Source organism: Trachemys scripta, chromosome 11, assembly GCF_013100865.1.
Source record: "Trachemys scripta elegans isolate TJP31775 chromosome 11, CAS_Tse_1.0, whole genome shotgun sequence".
Lineage (NCBI taxonomy): Eukaryota > Metazoa > Chordata > Testudines > Emydidae > Trachemys > Trachemys scripta.
The window spans coordinates 33,337,259-33,355,931 of record NC_048308.1 but is presented as its reverse complement, the minus strand read 5'-3'; the positions used below and the strand labels follow the sequence as shown (position 1 = coordinate 33,355,931).

Here is an 18,673-nt window from a genome sequence, read left to right as displayed (position 1 = left end):
CCTATAATAGACCATAGTGCAGCTAGCATTCCCTGAGTTTTCTCCTGTGTCTGTTAGCCCTTTTCATGCCCTCTTTTTCTATCACTTCAAGTATCTCTTTCCCTATTTTGTGTTCTCAACTTGCTATTGAGTTTTTATTGCCTCTTTTATAAGAGACAGCTTTTTCTCTCCAACTTTCTCTCTTGCCTTTTTCCCCTCTAACTTTAACCCATCAGTCTGTCTCTCCCCCCTCCTGGCCATCCATGCACACAAAGGGCTTGGAAATTTTACTAAATACTCTGTAGCTAAAGGGATGCTGGAACAATTTGTATAGTGGGGGTGCTAAGAGCTTTTAATCAAACTGTAAACCCTATATATAATGGAAACTACTTCAAGCCAGGAGATGCAGCAGCACCCTCTGCACACCCCTAGTTCCAGCACCTATGGCTAAAGGACTGAAATGTACAAGCCAAAGACTGATACAAAATATGGGGAGTCTTATTGTCTAGGGGCAGTCCCCAGGTGAGAAGCCTTCACTAATCCCAGCTACTAGGAAAGTGGAATTGCTTGGGATTATTTCCAGGATGCTGTTGCTGGACTCTGCTCAATGACTCTTTCATATGAACCTGGTATTGTAGTTCAGCTAGTAGTGTCTGAAATTTAAGCCCAGTCTCTACCCTTCAAATTCTTTATAGCTGCTGAAAGGAAGAAAAAGCTTCCTGTCTTCCCCACTCCTACTGCAGTGCTTCCTGGCTACTGTGAAGTAAGAGAGTGTGTCTGTGTGGTGGTGCTGATGGTGGGTGGGGTGAGCTAGTCTTCCTCTCCTCCAGGCTCTGGGCTGTTACGTTGGGGAGTGTTACTCTCTTTCTCTCTTCCCCCCCCCCCCCCATCCCTCAGTTTTCATTTGAGTCCTTCTGGTGAATAGTTCCAGTGCTTGCCCCCACTGTTTCTTATACAGTATGTGTCTTAAAGAGCAGCAGTAGAGAGAAATTGACCTAATTATTTTAGTCTGACTGGTGCTCTCTCTGAATCCCAACTGTGAAAACCATGAGCACCAGAAGCAGAACTGAACTTTCTGTTTGCAGACTCAGTTCATGATTGCAAGGTTAGACAGAAAACCATGGGAGTTAGAAGCTTAATTGTCAAAGGAGGGGTGGGGGGAACTTTAGAGTCTATGCAAGTTAAGGGCATTGATCAGAGAAATTTTCTTACTGACCATGGGGAAAATGGGATCAGTGTGTCTTAAGACTTCCCTAATAGATTTGGCATAGGTTTGCTTAAGTTATGAGCACATAAGATTTATTAGTGTATCAAAGGTTAAGCCCTCCATTTCAGTTTAGATTCTTCTTTTGCTTCCTCTCTGTTTTTCCTGTTTATTCAGCCATTTGTATATTTCTCAGTCAATGTAGTAGGTTTGTTTTCTTTTCTTTCCTTTCCCTTTGCCCCACTCCTAGCCATTCTCATAATTAGTTGTTCAGATAGCAAATGCTAAATGCGTTATTTTGAAGAGTATTATTAAAAGTATTAGTAATTTGCCTTCTGGATTATTTCTGTATAACTGTGCTTTAAACTGTTTTGTACTGCTCTAGATTTCAGTCAGCGTTTGACACTTTGCTGAAAGATTATTGGTACATTTATAATTATGTACTGAGTGCAGTATAGGTGAATAGTGCTTGACGTAGGCAGGTCTCAGCATTTGTGTTTTAGACTTTCTCCACTAGATCTCAGGGTTCCCAACCTCCTGAGTCTAAGACTATTCGGACTTAAGTTACTTTCTGCAGGGAAATGGAAAAGAACAGATAGATGCAAAGAAAAATAATTGCCATGGATTCTCTGGCTCTGCAGGATATGGTATGACCCTTTGCATCTACGAGTGCTATCCTGACTTAATAAAAGCATTCTCAACCATCCTTGCTGAACATTGACACTGATCCTTTTCTTTTTGTTTCACATGGGTAAGTCAATGAGGCCTTACATGTTAATTCCAAGTCTCTGGACCTGATATGCTCCTAATAGAAATGTTCCTGATTCCGTGGTTAAAACCATGACAATATATATCACAGATTTGGTTTTCCTCCTCCTCTGAATTGCCCTTTTTTTGCACTTTAAATTGTTTAGATAGCAGATAATCAGACAGGCAAAATGGTCTGTGCCAAATGACCTGAAGGAAGCAGAGAAACTCATTTGCACGGCGGTTTTAATTTGCTGCCTTCTTGCTTTTAGTGGGATCCAAAACTTTCCCCAAGATTCCATTAAACTTTCAGTTTTAATTTCATGGTTACATTCCCAGTTACATGGTTTGTTTCCCTCCAGGAGGAGACTGACTCTTCCATTCAAAGGCACGAGGCTATTTAGGGAGAGAGACAACACATCCCTTAGAGATTGGGAGAGAGAACCGTCTTGTGTCTGGGAGGCACCCTGAGCACATGTTTAGCATCCAGGGATGCTCATTTGGGTGAAGAAGGAATCGCTCATTTAAAAGTTTTTGTTTTTAACACTCTTCACGGGAACAGGGAGAGATCCAGATTTGCAGGGAATTTTTCCTGTACCTTTATTGCAACCTAGTTCAATAAACCCATAGAGATGATCTGTTAGAATCAGTTTAGTAATCATATTATTATCAGATCACATTACTTGCATATCAGTGAACATATCAATTACACAGTCGATTTCTGTTATGTAAGGACCACCACCACAGGCCCCTCCATTCTTTCCAATGGCACATTTATCATTATATTAAGCTAGTTCTGGATTTGTGAAATTTTACAGTGTTGCTTTTTCCCCACTAGATAAGCTGTAGAGAGAAATGTTACTCTGTAGTGATCTGTAGTGATATTTCTATACCTCTTTTGTAAAGATTGAGCCATCTGTTGGACTTCACAGATGGGCAGTGAGTTTAACTCCACTCACAATCCAGAGTTCCAAGGTACTCAATTAACAGGCCTAGAAATTGAAGTGTGCTTATCTACAGAAATGCATGCTTCCTCCATATGGCCTTAGAAGGCTAATCTCCAGGGATAGAAAGGTACTTCACTCTCCATACACTGATTGATTCCATGATCCAGCCTTTGGCTTGAGTGTCTGAGTACCAGTTCTGGTGGAGGTTTTTGTAATGTGACTATCTAAAAGGAATTAGGTTGAGAACTTTAACTCAGTTTACATCAGCCACAGAATACTAACCTAGAGATAACAGATTATGAACCCTTTCATTAGTCTCTTCAGGCAGTCCCCAAAGGATGATACAGTTTAAAAAGATACTGTTCATATTTGACACAGAACTTTAGCCCCCATATTTAGGTTAATGTTACATTTTTATAAAATATTAAGGCTAATTTATAGAAATAAATTCCATCATTTATTCTGCAATGGTGGCAACCTAAACTTTACATCATTTAGAAGGTGAAGAGACTAATTATTGTAATTCAAGCTGAGTGCAATGCAAAAAGCTAATAGCCAATTTAAGCTGTTAAAGCACTTTAAGGTTCCATTACAGTAACCTTAAATGTTGGAAACGCACTTAATAATTCAATTGAATTGTCTATATTTAGTGATATGCAAAAAGTATACAAACAGTAAATACATATATTCAGTTTACTTCCAGTATCCAAAATGTTACTAAATAGATAATGAACTATTTAAAATGTGATTTTAAACATGTGTCCCTTTTTAATTAGTGATTTTAACTAATCAACAAAAGACACTACAATTTTTCTACCCACTGACTACAAAGAGACATTGCATCAGTAAACTCTCACTTAGCTACAGCAAAAGCAGATTCTCAGACGATTAGTACCTAATAATTGAAATGAGTGTGACTGTTCATATGTATACTATTGAGAACAGATTTAAGTTTTTTTCTAGATTAGGGCCTAATAGAAATCTTGAAGGAGAGAATAGGCTTTTTAAAACTTCTTGTTTTTAGGCAAGCTTTAACATAGGAATATATAGGAAATAAAACTGCAACAATGACTACGGTCAGTGGAATGCCATATTTTGTTGATAGTCTTAGGAGGTTCTCTTATCTTTTAGATAATCTACCACAGAGGAAGACAGGAGAAATGGGAAGGAGAGATTTCTGAAGTAGGGGTGGGGAAGAATCATAGCGCTTCCATTGCCTGCAGGATTTTTAAAATCCTCCCTAATGCATCCTCTAGAATTGGAAAATATTTTGTTTACCTTAGAAGTCTTCCAGTTTCAATGCTTTGGGATAGCTCATGATCAACTAGCAGAGATGTTATGCTCCGATATTGTTTTAATGTTATACAGTTTTTATTTTCTGTTGAAAAAATATATTAAATATGTCAAAACTAAGATTTAAAAAAGGGTATTGACATTTTTTTTGAATCAAGAATAATAAAGTTCAATATGTTACTTGAAAGTTTTTTCATCAGATAGTTGTTGTGTATTCAAGTGCTCTGTTCAACTGTACAATATATTCCTTGCACATTGCAGTAGATGAAACCTATATAGTATGTTTGCTTTTTCTTTTTTTCTTCACACTGTCTCCTTGCTTCAAGTTATTGGGAAATTAAACCATTTATTTAAAGAGTCCCTTATAACTATCAATATTCTGATATTAACAGGTTAGTGAATGTTAACTGCAGTAATATTTGGTATCTGGTAATTCCATTCCCTAGTAACAAGAGGTTAACCTATTAAAAAGTTGATTGAAGAAATCTGCATTTCTAAAGTTAAATCTTAAACATTTAAGAGTTCTTGTTCTTGAGACACTTTTATTTACTTTTAGAGTTATTTTGCAAGCTATGCGAGAACTGAAAGGGAAATGTTTAACATGCCACTGGGGAGACTATCTTTATTTTTAACATAAAAACATTTCTTTAGAACTGCTTTCGATGTGGGGGAGGGACCCATAAAACATCTTGAACTTTATATAGTGTTTTTTTTTTTTTTTTTAATCTGGCGGGGTAGAAAGGAGGAAAAAAATGTGACCTTAAGATGTGATCAGAGACTATAAGGGCATGTCTACACTTCCCATTTAAAGCGCAAAAAGTCCCTTTTTTGCACAAAAACCACGGGACATCTATACTTGACAATGACTTTTTGCGGTGAAACTCAGAACTTTCACCGCAAACAGAAAATCACCTCCACGAGAGGTATGCAGTTCTCCTTTTGCTGTGATGTGCAAGTGAAGACCTGTTCTTCCTGTTTACACGGCTTTTAGCCTATGGAGGATAGGTGACCACTCTGGCCAGCAGCTCTGCTGCTCTGATGCTAGGTAAACAGATGTCTGCCCCTCCCACTGTAAAACCCCTAGAATTTTGAAACTCCCCTTCCTGTTTTCTTGGCAAGTGCTCACTTATCTGGCCAGGTGACGATGGCTGTTCCACCGATCCCCCCCTTCCCACAAGACTTATCCTCAAAATGGAGAGAGCTGCACTGTGGGATAGCTGCCCTTAGTGCGCTGCTCTCATCCGCAATGGAAGTGTTGTAGATGTGAACACGAGCTGATGCTTGTGGAAGTAAGTGCGTACACAAACCAGCGCTTTTCTTTTACCGGTTCCCTATCACCAGTGAAACTGATAGCGCCAAAACTCTGCAAGTGTAGACATAGACATAGATTGTGGCTAAAAGCAACAGTTAGGCTCAGCATGAATCTTGACATTTTTAGTTTGAGACTGATGCATTATTCTAAGAAGTTTTTGAGTTTCTGCCATTGTGAAACAGCAGCACACTTAGTAGGGATGGTGAGTGCCTAGACTTTTCAGTAAAAGCTTATTCCCCATATCAGTTTCTGTCCCTTCACTCTTCTTGGAGTTATTTTGGTTTTATGTTTTTAGCCTTGTTTTCTTTTTGTTTGTATAGTTTTTATCTCATTCTTCACCGTTGACCTACTTTTTGGTTTTCTTTCACTGCCTCCACCTGTTTACTTGTCACTCTTCCCATTTAGACTTTCTTGCCTCATCCCTTTCTCAAGTCTTCTCTGAATAGTGTATTTAACATTCTTTGTCTCTCAGGGCTTGTCTACACTACAAAATTAAGTCGACTTTATCTAATTTGACCTCGAGCTTCCGAATTAATTAAGTTGATTGCGCGTGGCCACATCCTGCTTATTGTCTTGATGGAGTGCATCCTCACTAGCAGTGCCTACGTTGATGCACAAAGCAGTGCATCATGGGTATCCATCTCAAAGTGCAACTTGCCGCAGTGTGTTTTGGGAAGTTTGTGCAATGCCTCATGGGACCAAAACATTGTTGCAGGGGAGAATGGGAACATTGTCGGCATCCCATGATGCACGGTGCTCCCTCCCTCACATCAACAGCAAACAACCCAGTGGTTTTCGTGCCTTAAAACCGCCGTGCATACGCCATAACCCCAGAAACATGGAGCCTGCTCAGTTGTGCAGTCTTGCTGTGAGTATCTCAAACACCTTATGCCTTCTCCTGCAGTATTTCCAGAGCCGAATTCGGGTCCACTTCGTGGAACATAGCAATGTCCTGCAAGCAGCCTGCTGCAAGCCATTGAAAAAAACAATTCACAATTGCTGCGGGCAGTCACAGAGCACCTGCACTCTGTTGAGCACTGTTTCTGGTCCTGTGAAACAAGCACTGACTGGAGCGACTGCATCATTTTGCAGGTATGGGATGACGAGCAGTGGCTACAGAGCTTTCAGATGCGGAAGGCCACCTTCCAGGAACTTTGTGCAGAGGTTCCCCCACCCTGCAGTTCAGCAACACAAAAATGAGAGCTGCTGTGACAGTGGAGAGGCGATTGGTGATCGCTGTTTAGAAGCTTGCAACACCAGAGAGTTACTGGTCAGTGGGGTATCAATTTGGAGTAGGTAAATAACTGTGGGAGCTGCTGTGCTCCAAGTGTGAAGGACCATTAATCAACTTCTGTTAGGAAGGGTAGTAAGTCTGGGAAATGTGCAGGACATAGTGGATGGTTTTGCCGCAGTGGGGTTCCCTAATTGCGGTGGGGCAGTAGATGGCATGCATATCCCTATCTTGGCACTAGACCACCTTGCCGAAGAGTACATAAACTGAAAGGGATACTTTTTTTCAATGAGCAACAAAGAGTCCTGTGGCACCTTTAAGACTAACAGATGTATTGGATCATAAGCTTTCGTGTTAGACACATGTTTTTCAATGGTGGATCTTGGGGGCGTTTCACCAAAATCAGCGTAGGATGGTCGGGAAAGGTTCATGAGGCATGTATCTTTAGGAATTTGAGTCTGTTCAAAAAAACTGCAATCCGGGACAGAAAAAAGTCGGGGACTTTCTTTCAAGACCACAAAATGGACATTGACAACAATGAGATGCCTATAGTTATCCTGGGGGACCCAGCCTACCCCTTGCTCCCATGGCTCATGAAGCCGTACAGTTTCAATATTGTCATGAAAAGTAAAGCATTGATGGAAGATGTAATGCTTTTTGCAGCACAACACACATGTATTTAGTACAATACAGTTCCACGTATACAGTAGTATATGGCTTTGTTGAGTTTAGCTGATGTCTTCCAGCATCACCTTGTTGTGATGAAAAATAATATTTTGGACAGCCAATTATCATTATTTCCCCCTCTCTACCAGCAGGCTAGAAAGTGAGTATTGTATAATGGTAGTCAGTCAGTTTGGGAGCTAATAGCCTTACTGCGTGTTAGTCTGTATGAACTGTGACTGACTTTGCGCTATATTGAATATACAATAGAAAATGAAATGTATACTTAGCTTTAGCTAAGAGTTAACTATGTAACAGTATCTTCAAGCCCAGCATCAGAAATATAATCATTCCATATTTTGATAGAACAAAGCAGATATAAATTAAGACGAACGTTTATGTGTATCAAAAAGGAATGCAGCATATGTGATGTGTTCAGTAGTAAGAGGAGTGTTAAATACTTTTGATGCAAAAAGACATTTCATGAGCATTTTAACTTTTCATTCCAACATGTGATCTAATACAGAGTAGCTTGTCAACATCTGTGTACTTGCCAAGAAAAGCCATGTGTTCCAAATTTCCCATTTCAGAAAATAATATTCTCTGTGGAGGTAACAAATTCATATGATGTTGTGTTACAAATGCTACTGTTCTTTGAGTGATTGCTCATATCGATTCCAATTAGATGTGGTGCACGCCGTTTGAAAGTTTTTTCTCCTAGCAGCACCCGTCAGGTCGGCTGTGGAGCCCCCTGGAGTGGCACTTTTGTGGCGTTCAATACATGACTCTGCTGACCCGGCGCCTCCTCAGTTCCTTCTTACCGCCAGTGATGGTCGTTGGAACTGTGGTGTCTTGATTTGCAAGTTCTCCACGTTTCCCTAGCTTCTGATTTGGACTGTTTGTATTTTGTAGTTGATTAGTTCTTAGTTGGTTCTTAGTTATTGTAGTTTTAGTTAGTTAGTTACTTAGCTGTTGGGCTCGGGGGTTTACCCTCCACCTCGACTGCATTCTCCTCGGGGGACTTACATGCCTAAGTCCCAGGGGTTCTGCAGCAAGCCCATGCCAACAGGCAATCCTCATAACGCTTGTTTAAAGTGTCTGGGGGAAGCACATCAGTCAGAAAAGTGCAGGATTTGTAAGGGCTTTCTCCCCCGAATCAAGAAGGAGCAGGACTTTAGATTGAAGCAGCTCTGTATGGAGGCGGGACTTAGACCACAACCCACATCGGCACCGCAGGACCTGGCGCCGAGTTTGTCAGCACACAGTGCCCTGGCAGCAGTGGTGGAGGTGGCACTGCGAATGACTCTGGTAAAGACCCACAGCACCATCGCTCCCTGGTACTGAAGACGGCGGGACCGGCCCGGCACTGATCCCATTCACTGGTGCAGAAGTGACACTGGAAGCAAGAGAGGAGTGGTTTTCCTACTTCAGAACCCACTTCATCAGAGCTGGCCAATGGTGTGTGTCCCACGGAGGAGCCCCCAGATCCGAAACTTTTGGAGCCTGCACCACTGACTTTGACCCTGCAAGGGAGACCGTTGAGTCCAGTGCACTTGGACTCCCTGGGTCTGGTGGTGGAGGAGGTAGAACTGCCTTCCACCCCGGACACCTTTGAGGCAGAGACCTCATTGCAATGACAGCACCGAGGTCCCTGGCCCTTTGTATTAAGCTTCCGATACCATCACAGGTGGCACCATCCTGGGGAAAGTCAGCGATATCTGCTTTCCGACAGCCTGCAGAGGGGAGGCACTGCTTGGAGTCCAAGTGCTGATCAGCCTTGCGGTGCTGGTCGTACTCGTGGCGCAGGTCTGACTTGCGGCACCAACCAGCAGGCAATCCTGAGCAGGTACAGTTTTAACTCCTGGAACTCAATGCTGAAGTTTAGGGAGCTGGTACCAACTGTTCTTCAAGATGTGCTGCTCATATCCATTTCAAACCCATGCGCCTTCCCCTCTATCGGAGTAACTGGCAAGAAAGAACTGAGGAGGCACCGGGTCAGCAGGGTCATATATTGAGTGCCATGAAGGTGCCACTCCAGGGGACTCCATTGGTGCTGCTAAGGAAAAAAATTTCCAATGATTGTGCACATGGTGCACACACACCTAATTGGAATGGATACGAGCAACACATCTCGAAGAACAACAGTTATGAGAAGGTGAGTAACAGTTTTTTGTGTGTCACTAACTTGAGATCTATGTAGTTCTAATTTTGTATTTTTTTTTTCTTATTTTGATTTAAAGAAAATATAAAAAATAACTTTATGCAGCCTCTCTACACCCTAGTAACATTTCAGTTTAGAATTACAAAATATCACCCACCAGCATAATCCAGTAGAAAATTAGTGTTCCAGGGCAGACAGAAGATTATAGATACCCTTGTGGCATACTCTTCTTTTTTTTTTTTTTTTTCTTTTCCCCTCCCTTTCTATACCTTTTTTAAAAAATGTGCAATCTCTTTGAATTTAGTTTATTAAAAGCTTGGAGTAGGTTCAAGGTGGAAGAACTACTGAATTAACTGCAAATAGGGATTACCTCTGCATTGTGTAAGCCACTTTTCCATGCTTTTTAAATTGGCCTTTCTAAATATAACAATTGAAGCGTCATATAGCTGAATATTTGAATATTCTCTTATGATTTATAAAAAGTATATTTTTTTGAATGATTTGCTTGGACTAATTTTAGAATCACTTTTATATTTTTATGGCAGGCATTACCAGGTGACACTGTTACGCATAATCTCCCCCCCTATGTTGGCGGGAGACCATCTCTCTCTGACATAGCCCTGTGCATATGAGCGCTTATGCAGGCAAAACTTATGTCGCTCAGGGGTGTGTTTTTTCACACCCCCGAGTGACAAAAGTTTTGCCGACATAAGTGCTAGTGTAGCCCTGGCCTCAGTTCTATATCTTTCTTCAGCATAAACTGCCATTGTGTGAATTGGGTTATGGTTTTATGATGTGGACAAATGTAAACTTCGGGTTAACTCATATTGTTGGTGACATCTCATAGCTTTGCGACCAGATCTCCAGCAGTGAAGGGCAATTGCATTAGCCTACTTGGTTAGAGAAGTAATATTAACCCATCAACGCTTGTTGAACAAATCTTGCCCTCCTCTTTAGTTTTTAAGAGTTAAGACAACAAGGGCAGTTCTGACCCATTCAGTGCAAAGATCATCCTAGGCATTTTGAAGAAGTAAAAACAGGCCAAAAGAGGGAGAACTGATTTATTCTGCATTGTTAGAACCTGTTTGATTTTTATAATGTACATATTTACAATTTTTAGTGGTACTGCTTTTATTTTTGTCACTAGTTTCTTCTTTTAACCTATATAAAAACCAGAATCTCCACTGTGTTTAAAAAAAAATGTGATTCACAAACTGTTTGTTGAAGTTTTCATGTAACCCAAAAATAACCCTGGCATGCTGCCCATGCTGACCAAAGTTAATTGAGTACCTGTTAGCTCGATGCATTTGAATTTGTCACAGAAGAGTTGTAAACCCAAACTAGCAAAACTGATTTAAGCCCTGTAACCCTGTATATAAGCAAATTAAAAAAAAAAATAAATAAATATGAATGGAGGAAGGTTCTGAATCTTCATCATGGTTGCTTGATTTGGAAAACCGTAAGTACTACTGATTTGTTTTATAGGGCAGGGATTCTCAACCTTTTTCTCTCTGAGGCCCCCCTCGACATGCTATAAAAACGCCAGGGCCAGGAGGCCTCGGGGCAGGAGCCTTGGGCTTAGGTATAGTTTGATGTTTATTTTTGGGGGGCAGAGGCCAGTGGGGCTCGAACCACCTCCACATGGAGGGGGTCCAGAGAGGGAGCACCACCTCCACCCCCGACTCACCTTAGCAGGCGACCCAGCCTGTCTGGGTTGGGGGGGACAACCAAAAATTATAACTCAAAGGTGGGGGGCTTAGCTCAAAATTTTTTTAAAACAGCCTAGGGTGCAGGGAGTGGGTAGTGAGGGGCTGTGGGTGCAGGGAGAGGGGTGTCTGGGGCAGTGTGCAGGCAGGGGGGTAGCGAGGGGTGCAGGGAGGGGAGTAGCTAGGGGCTGTGTGCAGGCAGGGGGTAGTTGGGACTGTATGCGGGCAGGGGATAGCTCAGGGTGCAGAGAGGGTGTAGCCTCGGGGTATAGGGAGAAGGGTATTAGGGGCTGTGTGCTGTGAGGACTCCCCTGCGGTCCCTGTTGCTGGAGGGTTCTGCCAGCCATGGAGCCGGGCCTCTGGAGCCGGGTGGCTCTTACCGGCTGCCTCTCTGGGAGCAAAGGGGGCTGGGAGCTGAGGAGCAGCTTTAACCTGGGGCACCAGCAGGAGAAGAGGGAACACTGCCACTGCCTGCTCCATGGCACCTGCCTTCGACCTGGCGGGGGGGGAGGGTGAGGGGAAGGTGTGGCGCTGCCCCCGGGACTGCCGTGCTCTTGCACTGCAATTGGGGGAGGGGGAGGCAATGCCCTCCATGTCCCCAACTTTGCCCAGGGGCTCAGGGCTTCTGCCCCACAGGAAGTACCAGGGCTTGGGGTTCCGGGCTTCAGCCCCACGCCTCCCGGCTTCAGCTGCGCAGGGGGCACCGGAGCTCGGGACTTCAGCCGCGGGGCCCCGCGGCCCCCTCGAAAGGGCTTGCGGACCCCCGGTTGTGAACCGCTGTAGAGGATGTGAATAGTTAAATTATTCCACTTGGACTTTTGAAGTTCAAAGCTCTTTAAGTACTTTCAGAAACAGACAGATTAGTCATGTGAAATCTTGTCACAATTTAGTAGTTACATAGTTTTGTTTTGCAATGCTACTGTGGACCTTGCTGTTTGTTCTTAAGTGTAATTAGCTTTGAACTTCTGTTTTTGCAGGGAAGGTATGTGTTTCTATTCTCTGTATGCTAAAGCTTTGTTTTAATTTCCTGCATTGCAGGTCATTGCAAGTAATCAGAGTAATTGACATTTCTTTGAGCTTGCATTAAAAGTAAATTGCTTTTATTTGGGGCATGCAGATACTTAAAACAACATGTTTCTATATTGACATTTATTTGTTTTTTGTAGTGAGTGTAACTTCATCTAACTGTTAAGGGAATGTTGAAGGATATAAAAGCGAAGAGATTATACAAGTTAATACATGCCTTGAAGTTTTGTACATGAACTTTTCTTAAGCTGTACATTTTTGGCGACATGTTTCAGGAATATATCTTTTTCCACTGAATATAAAATTCATCCTTTTCCAAATATTTCCCTCATGTTCATCTCAATGTTTTAGAGTTATAGGAACTTTTTTAATAAGTTGTCAAGCTTCCTCAAGAGTTTCTGTAAATAAAGTATGACTGTTGCATCAAAGGAAGAAAAGTCTATTGCATGGGTCTGGAAATTTTTTTGAATGCCTTAACATATTTTGTCACTGAAGACTGATTTCTGGTTGTTCTTTCAAACTGAGATATTACTTCAGGAATTTAAAGTATAATTTTGAGTAATGCCTTCTTGCAATTTAATCACTACCTTTTTGAAGATTGAGTTCACAAACCTTTCCCCCTGAAATTTAAACACATTATTTCCAAAGGTGATTGATTAAATAAAAGGGGTTTCTGTCTAAGGGGAAATTATACTGTAACTGATTTTATTTATTTATTTATTTTTAAACCTAAGTTAGCACAAGTAGGTACTCTGTATACAGATGTGTGGTGGTGGTGTTTTCTTTATGTAACTTGTACATTGTTCACTCCTGCCTGTTGTCAAAGAAGTGCAAGTTGCACCATATTGCAACTTAAACTAGTGTTATGTGCAGCTTACATCCAGTGAGTCATTTATATCACAATTTATGTCACAGCTGAGATTGGCACAGAAACTTCAGGCTGTATCAGTTAATAGTATATTCTTTTAAAAGGAAGAAGAGTAGCATGATCCTGGTCAGACACAGCAGACGAGAAAACATTTTATTCTTACACTGCATGTTTGTTTCTATTTCTGTGGAGGATATATCACAGCTGTGTTAACTATAAGGGGGGGAGAAGTAAGAGATGGTGGTGGTGTGATGACACAATATTGTTGCTGATAGGTCATTCATGAAATTGTTGTTGTTGTTTTTACGGATGCACCAATATAACTAGGCTACATGTGACATGTAACTCACTTCTGCCCCTCCAAGTTTTAAAGCCGAACAAATAGACAACACAGACTATCAAAAATAACATTTGAATATAACAAATTAATAATGATATGTAGAAAACACTTTTTCCTTTTGGTTTTTGCAATTTCATTGCCATTTTTGAGAGTCTCATAAAGGTAATCACTGAATTCTTTCAAATCCTTACTATAGAAAGACAGAGATGTTTTGGGAAAAGTAAAACTTTCCCAAGCCCACGTGCACTGTAGATTTAAGATGTGCGTATCGTCAACAGAACATAGTTCCTGTGGCACTGTTGTATTACATGATGACTTCTCTGTTTCACTATCAGAGTGCAATAAATCTTCTGGCAGATTTTACTATTGCAACATGAGAAAAACACCATTTTCTTTATTTAAAAAAACAAAACAAAAAAAATCCAAAAACATACATGTTGCACGATAGAAGGCGGTTTTGTTTTGTTTTTATATTTACAGTGTGAAAAACCACCATGTAAAACTGAATACAATTCGGTTTTATTGGATTCTTAGTATGGGTTAGTCATACATTTCTCTCGTGCTTCACCACCACTAACAACATTTTAACAATCCTTCTGTGAGATATTCAGGCACCTGGCTTTCACAACATGAGGGTGAAAGTAATATAATATTGGTCATTTTCACTCTGATATTCCTGTTGGGCCATAAGGAAAGAATTGTGTTGAGCACAATTATTCACTAACTGAATATTTTGACACTATGTTGTACTATAAATATGTACTGCTGCTTGTATTTTTTGTTAAGGTTTCCTAATTCTTTTTTTATTATTTCAGAAGAAAAGCTAAAACTAAAGCTCCTCTTCCTCCATCTGAAACAAAAAACTTTTGAAGTTTCTTCATTTGATGATACAGAACCAATTAATTACACCATGGAACAGAAAGAGAATATAACTGATAAAGACATAAAATTATCAGTGGTCCTTCCAGGGGATGTGATCAAATCTACTACTGTTAATGGCAGGTATGGCATAGAAATTTTTTTGAGAATGACACTACTGTCTGTAGTTATACTTTCTGGACAAATTTATAGAGCCCTTAAGTCCATACTCAAACTTGCACCTCTGAAGAAGATATGTTGTTTAATTAGTGCTCTGATTCTAATCACTTGTTACTGGGGAAAAATTCAAGTATATAGCTCTATATTTCAGTACTCTTTTTTTTTTTTCTCCCCAAAGAGGTTTCCCTCCCCCCAACTTTAAGATTAAAAACTTACTTATGGCAAGGAGTGTTAGGAACCAAATTAGCAAGAATGGAAGGTATAAAATAATTTTATAAGTCATTGTGTGTGTTGAGTAAGGAGGCATCCAAGGTAGAGGGACTGTAGCTGCCCATCTCCACAAATGGATTCATTCTTACTCCTAGTTAAATCAGTTATTCAAGGGTGAGTAACCTATTACATTATTCACATAGGAAGTGATGCCTTCAAGATTTTCTCACCAATCTCATTACTACTTCTAGAGTGCAATGAATCCTAGAAACTGTCCTAAATGATGGTGGGTGCCAAAAAGATTTTGATCCTTTCAAACTCTCTAAATTTTAAAAGAAATAGATGCTTTCTATCCAAGCCTCTGTTATATTAATGTTTTAATTGAATGTCTTGAAGTCAAGCCAGAGAATAGAACATAACGTGAATGCAAGCCAGTAAATTTAAGTGAGGCTTTTCTTTGTGTGTACTGAGCCCACTCCAATTCAGAAAGTTCTGACAACTAGCTATTGTGGTGGAGTCAGAAATCCTAGTATCTTAAAGCAAAGTGGAAAATGTGTATATACCATCTCAGTTCAACATGGCAGACCTTACAAGAAAAGATGAATCTGTTGCTTGCAGGTTAAATGCCAGCTTGTTGCTTTCACAGTCTGGCAGATGAAATAAAGAACCCATATGTATATTTTGCTCTTCTTTGCTTTCCTCTGTGTTGTCCCTGTATTTTTTGCAATTTTTTTTTTAATTATGTAACCTGAAACTAGTAAGCAGCTGTATCCCTCTCATTACTTAATAAGCAATTTATCCTTGTATGGCTTGCTTGCTCATGTTTGCAGACATTCCCCTTCAGTAGAATGGGCAAGCCTTTCACTTAGCAGAGTGATATTTGTCCTTTATTCACTAGGATCTGTAATTGACAAAGTCTTGTAGTTCTTTTCTAGGCCCCAAATGATCTTAAAGAGAATTTTGATTTGAGGTTGGTGTTTCTGAAAAAGGATACATCTTCTGAAATCGCTTACTGAGGTTATGAGAATGCCAAGATTCTTTGGTAAAGGAATTTTGCTTATTCTTGCACCTAACTGAACCATGGCATGTATAATTTGTCAGTGTTCAGGAAGATGCCCTGCAAGTTTATCAGATAAAATGTGGGCATACATGTGTCATTTAAGAACATAAAGTATACTGATTCTTTTAGCAATTTTGTTATCCCATGAATTAGTGGCTTTTAGTGGTGATTTGCTGCTTAGTATGTGTGGTGGGGTGTGTGTGTGTGTGTGTGTGTGTGTGTGTGTGTTTTTTGTTTGTTTTTGTTTTTTAAACTGTTCTTGAAAGTGAGCAGCTGTTAGTGTTGGCTAGACCCATTCATAGTGCAGGGAGATACTGTGCAAGTTTCACCATTTTGCTCTGCAAATACTCTTGCAACAACTGTGTTTTTCTAGTCTTGGGCCTGTCTTGAGCAGAGATTGCTAATCATGTGTCCAGTTGTATGCTGGCATTGTTAGTTTGTGGACAAATAACAAGATCTACCTGGTTCTAAATATGTTATGGACAAATAACTTATTGGTTTTTGTCTTATTCCTTCCTCTGTTTAGACCCAAGAACAGATTTAAAATTCCTGAGCTGAAATCTAGTGTAGTATAGAAATTTAAACTGGGCACAGGAAAGAAAGTAGGGAAGTTATATTTTCTTACAACAAACTGCATTTCTTCACTTTGCCCAAGTGTCAGAATGCTATAGAATGAAGCCTCTGTGCAGTTGTCTGTGTTCTGCTGCACAGCCCACTTTGCTGAATGTGCAGTTAGGCTGAGCTTAGTGAGTTACAAATTGTTCCAGAAGAGCTGTGCTGAATCTGTGTTCTTTACATCCTTGGTGGATTTTTTTTTTAATCGGTTTCTGTGTACTTCCAGTCATTTAGGATATTCTTCCTATAATTTGTTGCTTTACTCTGTATAGCTAGTGAATAACAAGCTTTGCCTGTTTTGCTGCCCTAGTTTTCAAAAACTGTTATATTTATAATCATTAACAAATTCTGTTTTTACCTTAAAAGTATGTTTTGTGTGTTTTGGGAGGGGGAAGAGAGGAGTAAAGTTCAAGAGGATATAGGCTTAAGTAATTAGTCATAGAGAAATGAAATAGATTTTTCCCAACCTGGAAGAATTTTGATGACTACTAACACAGTGCTGCCAACTTTCATGATGTTATCGTGAGCCTCGTGGTATTTGTTGTTCTGAAAGCCCAAACTCCTGTAGTTAAATGGTTGTCTGAGAAGCTTAGCTGTTTTTTAAATACATTTCTAGCTTTCATGGTTTGGGAGAAAAGCTTGGAAATGTTACCCAAATGTACCCTAAAGATTCAAAATCCAGAAGATAGATAAAGGATCCCCAAATATATTCTTTTGAAAAATCACATGACTTTAAACCAGTCTAGTGATTTTTTTGTTGTTGTTGTTTCTTTCAGGGCCTGACTTATGATTTTTGACTGTTTGGGCTGGCATTACTGCTAACCTTTTAACTACTAAGATTGGTTCCTTCAGAAGAAAAGTTCATTAGGTAACTTAAGGACTTGTGGCTCATTGGTTGTTAAAAATAGGTTGTGTGAGTACTTCATTTGAATTCTGTAAACCTTTTTACAAGAAACCTGGCTACAAACTATTTCTGCAGTTCTCTGTATAAGAGCAGTCATAGTTGCACACAGCAAAAGTTACTTAACATTAACCATTGTAGTTCCAGTACTGTTAAAAGAAATAGAAAAAATAGTTTGTGCCCTTCCAACCTTCCAGTAATACTATATGATCTTATGTTGGCTAGAGAATTCTTGTTAATCTTCCCAGTCAGGGCTAAGGATGAGATTAGAGCATGAACAGTGAGTAGTTTTTTTTTTTTTTTTTTTTTTTTTTTTTCTCTCTCTCTCTCTCTCTCTCTGTGTGTGTGTGTGTGTGTGTGTGTGTGTGTGTGTGTGTGTTTAAATTATGTTGTGATGAGAGGTTCCAAATATTTATTGCTCACTCCTCAGAGGATTCAGCATGTTGTAAAGATACATCACATCTTTTTTCATTGCTTTAAAACACATCTGGAAGCAGAAATAATTACAGTTCATTGCAAAATAAAAACCTATTCAGAGAAACAGGTAAATTGGAGGCTGATGGAAAGATACTTTAAGTGTGCAAATATGTTTTTGTAATCACAAATGGTAATTTGGGAAAACTTACGTGACTTAACAACATAGAGGACGTGCAAAGGGCAACCCAGAATAGACAGGGATGGCAAAGTCCTTTTTTTGTCCTATGTGGTATTTGATGGCACAAGAAGGTTTCAGATTCAGAATAATTCACTGAATAATTAACTGTAAGTGAGTTTACTTTTTTAACTAATACCGCTAGTCAGATTAACATATCAACTACCATTTTCTTATGGCTGTATCAGTTTTATGTTGTCTTATGGAAGGTTGATTATAAAAATATTTAGACCAAACAAAATTTAGCAGAAAATGCTACTTTAAAAATTATTCCAAAGTGTCATTTGGATTACTTTTTAACAATTATTTACTTACAGACTCTGCCTTTTGACCTCCTGTGTCAGCTGCATCCGTACATAACTTGGCATGTAGACACAATTTACTTTGAGTCAGTCACGATGCTGGGAATTATTTAACTACCAAGGATGTGTTACAACAACAAGGGGCCACATTGAAGCATTTTTATCTTTACTTTCTGGGATGGCAACAACTGCTGAGAGGAAAAAAAAAATGCAGTTGAAAACAAACTTTATGAACTGGTGATCATCGAATCATAGAAACATGATGTGAAATCTTATTTCCAGGGAATGAATTAAGACAAGAAGACAAAAGAGTAATTTGGTTGTATAGAAACATTTAAATAAAATTTATGTGAAGAAACAAATGCAGCCATAATACTCTAAGATAGGGGAGGAGGAAGGGAGAGTGTGTGTTTGTTTA

General features: G+C 39.8%; 1 protein-coding gene across 5 annotated transcripts in view; it reads left to right on the top strand.

The window, feature by feature from the left end:
• COBLL1 (cordon-bleu WH2 repeat protein like 1) overlaps nt 1-18,673 on the top strand; it is a 135,419-nt gene that overhangs the window by 71,266 nt on the left and 45,480 nt on the right. For 2 of the 5 annotated variants that reach the window (XM_034785268.1, XM_034785263.1), the window contains exons 1-2: nt 10,849-10,996; nt 14,293-14,479. In XM_034785268.1, the coding sequence (XP_034641159.1) occupies nt 10,948-10,996; nt 14,293-14,479 (236 nt within the window). In that variant the 5' untranslated portion in view covers nt 10,849-10,947. Of the gene's footprint in view, nt 1-10,848; nt 10,997-12,106; nt 12,226-14,292; nt 14,480-18,673 lie in introns of those variants that run through there. The other 3 variants (XM_034785265.1, XM_034785267.1, XM_034785266.1) reach the window with 2 other exon arrangements.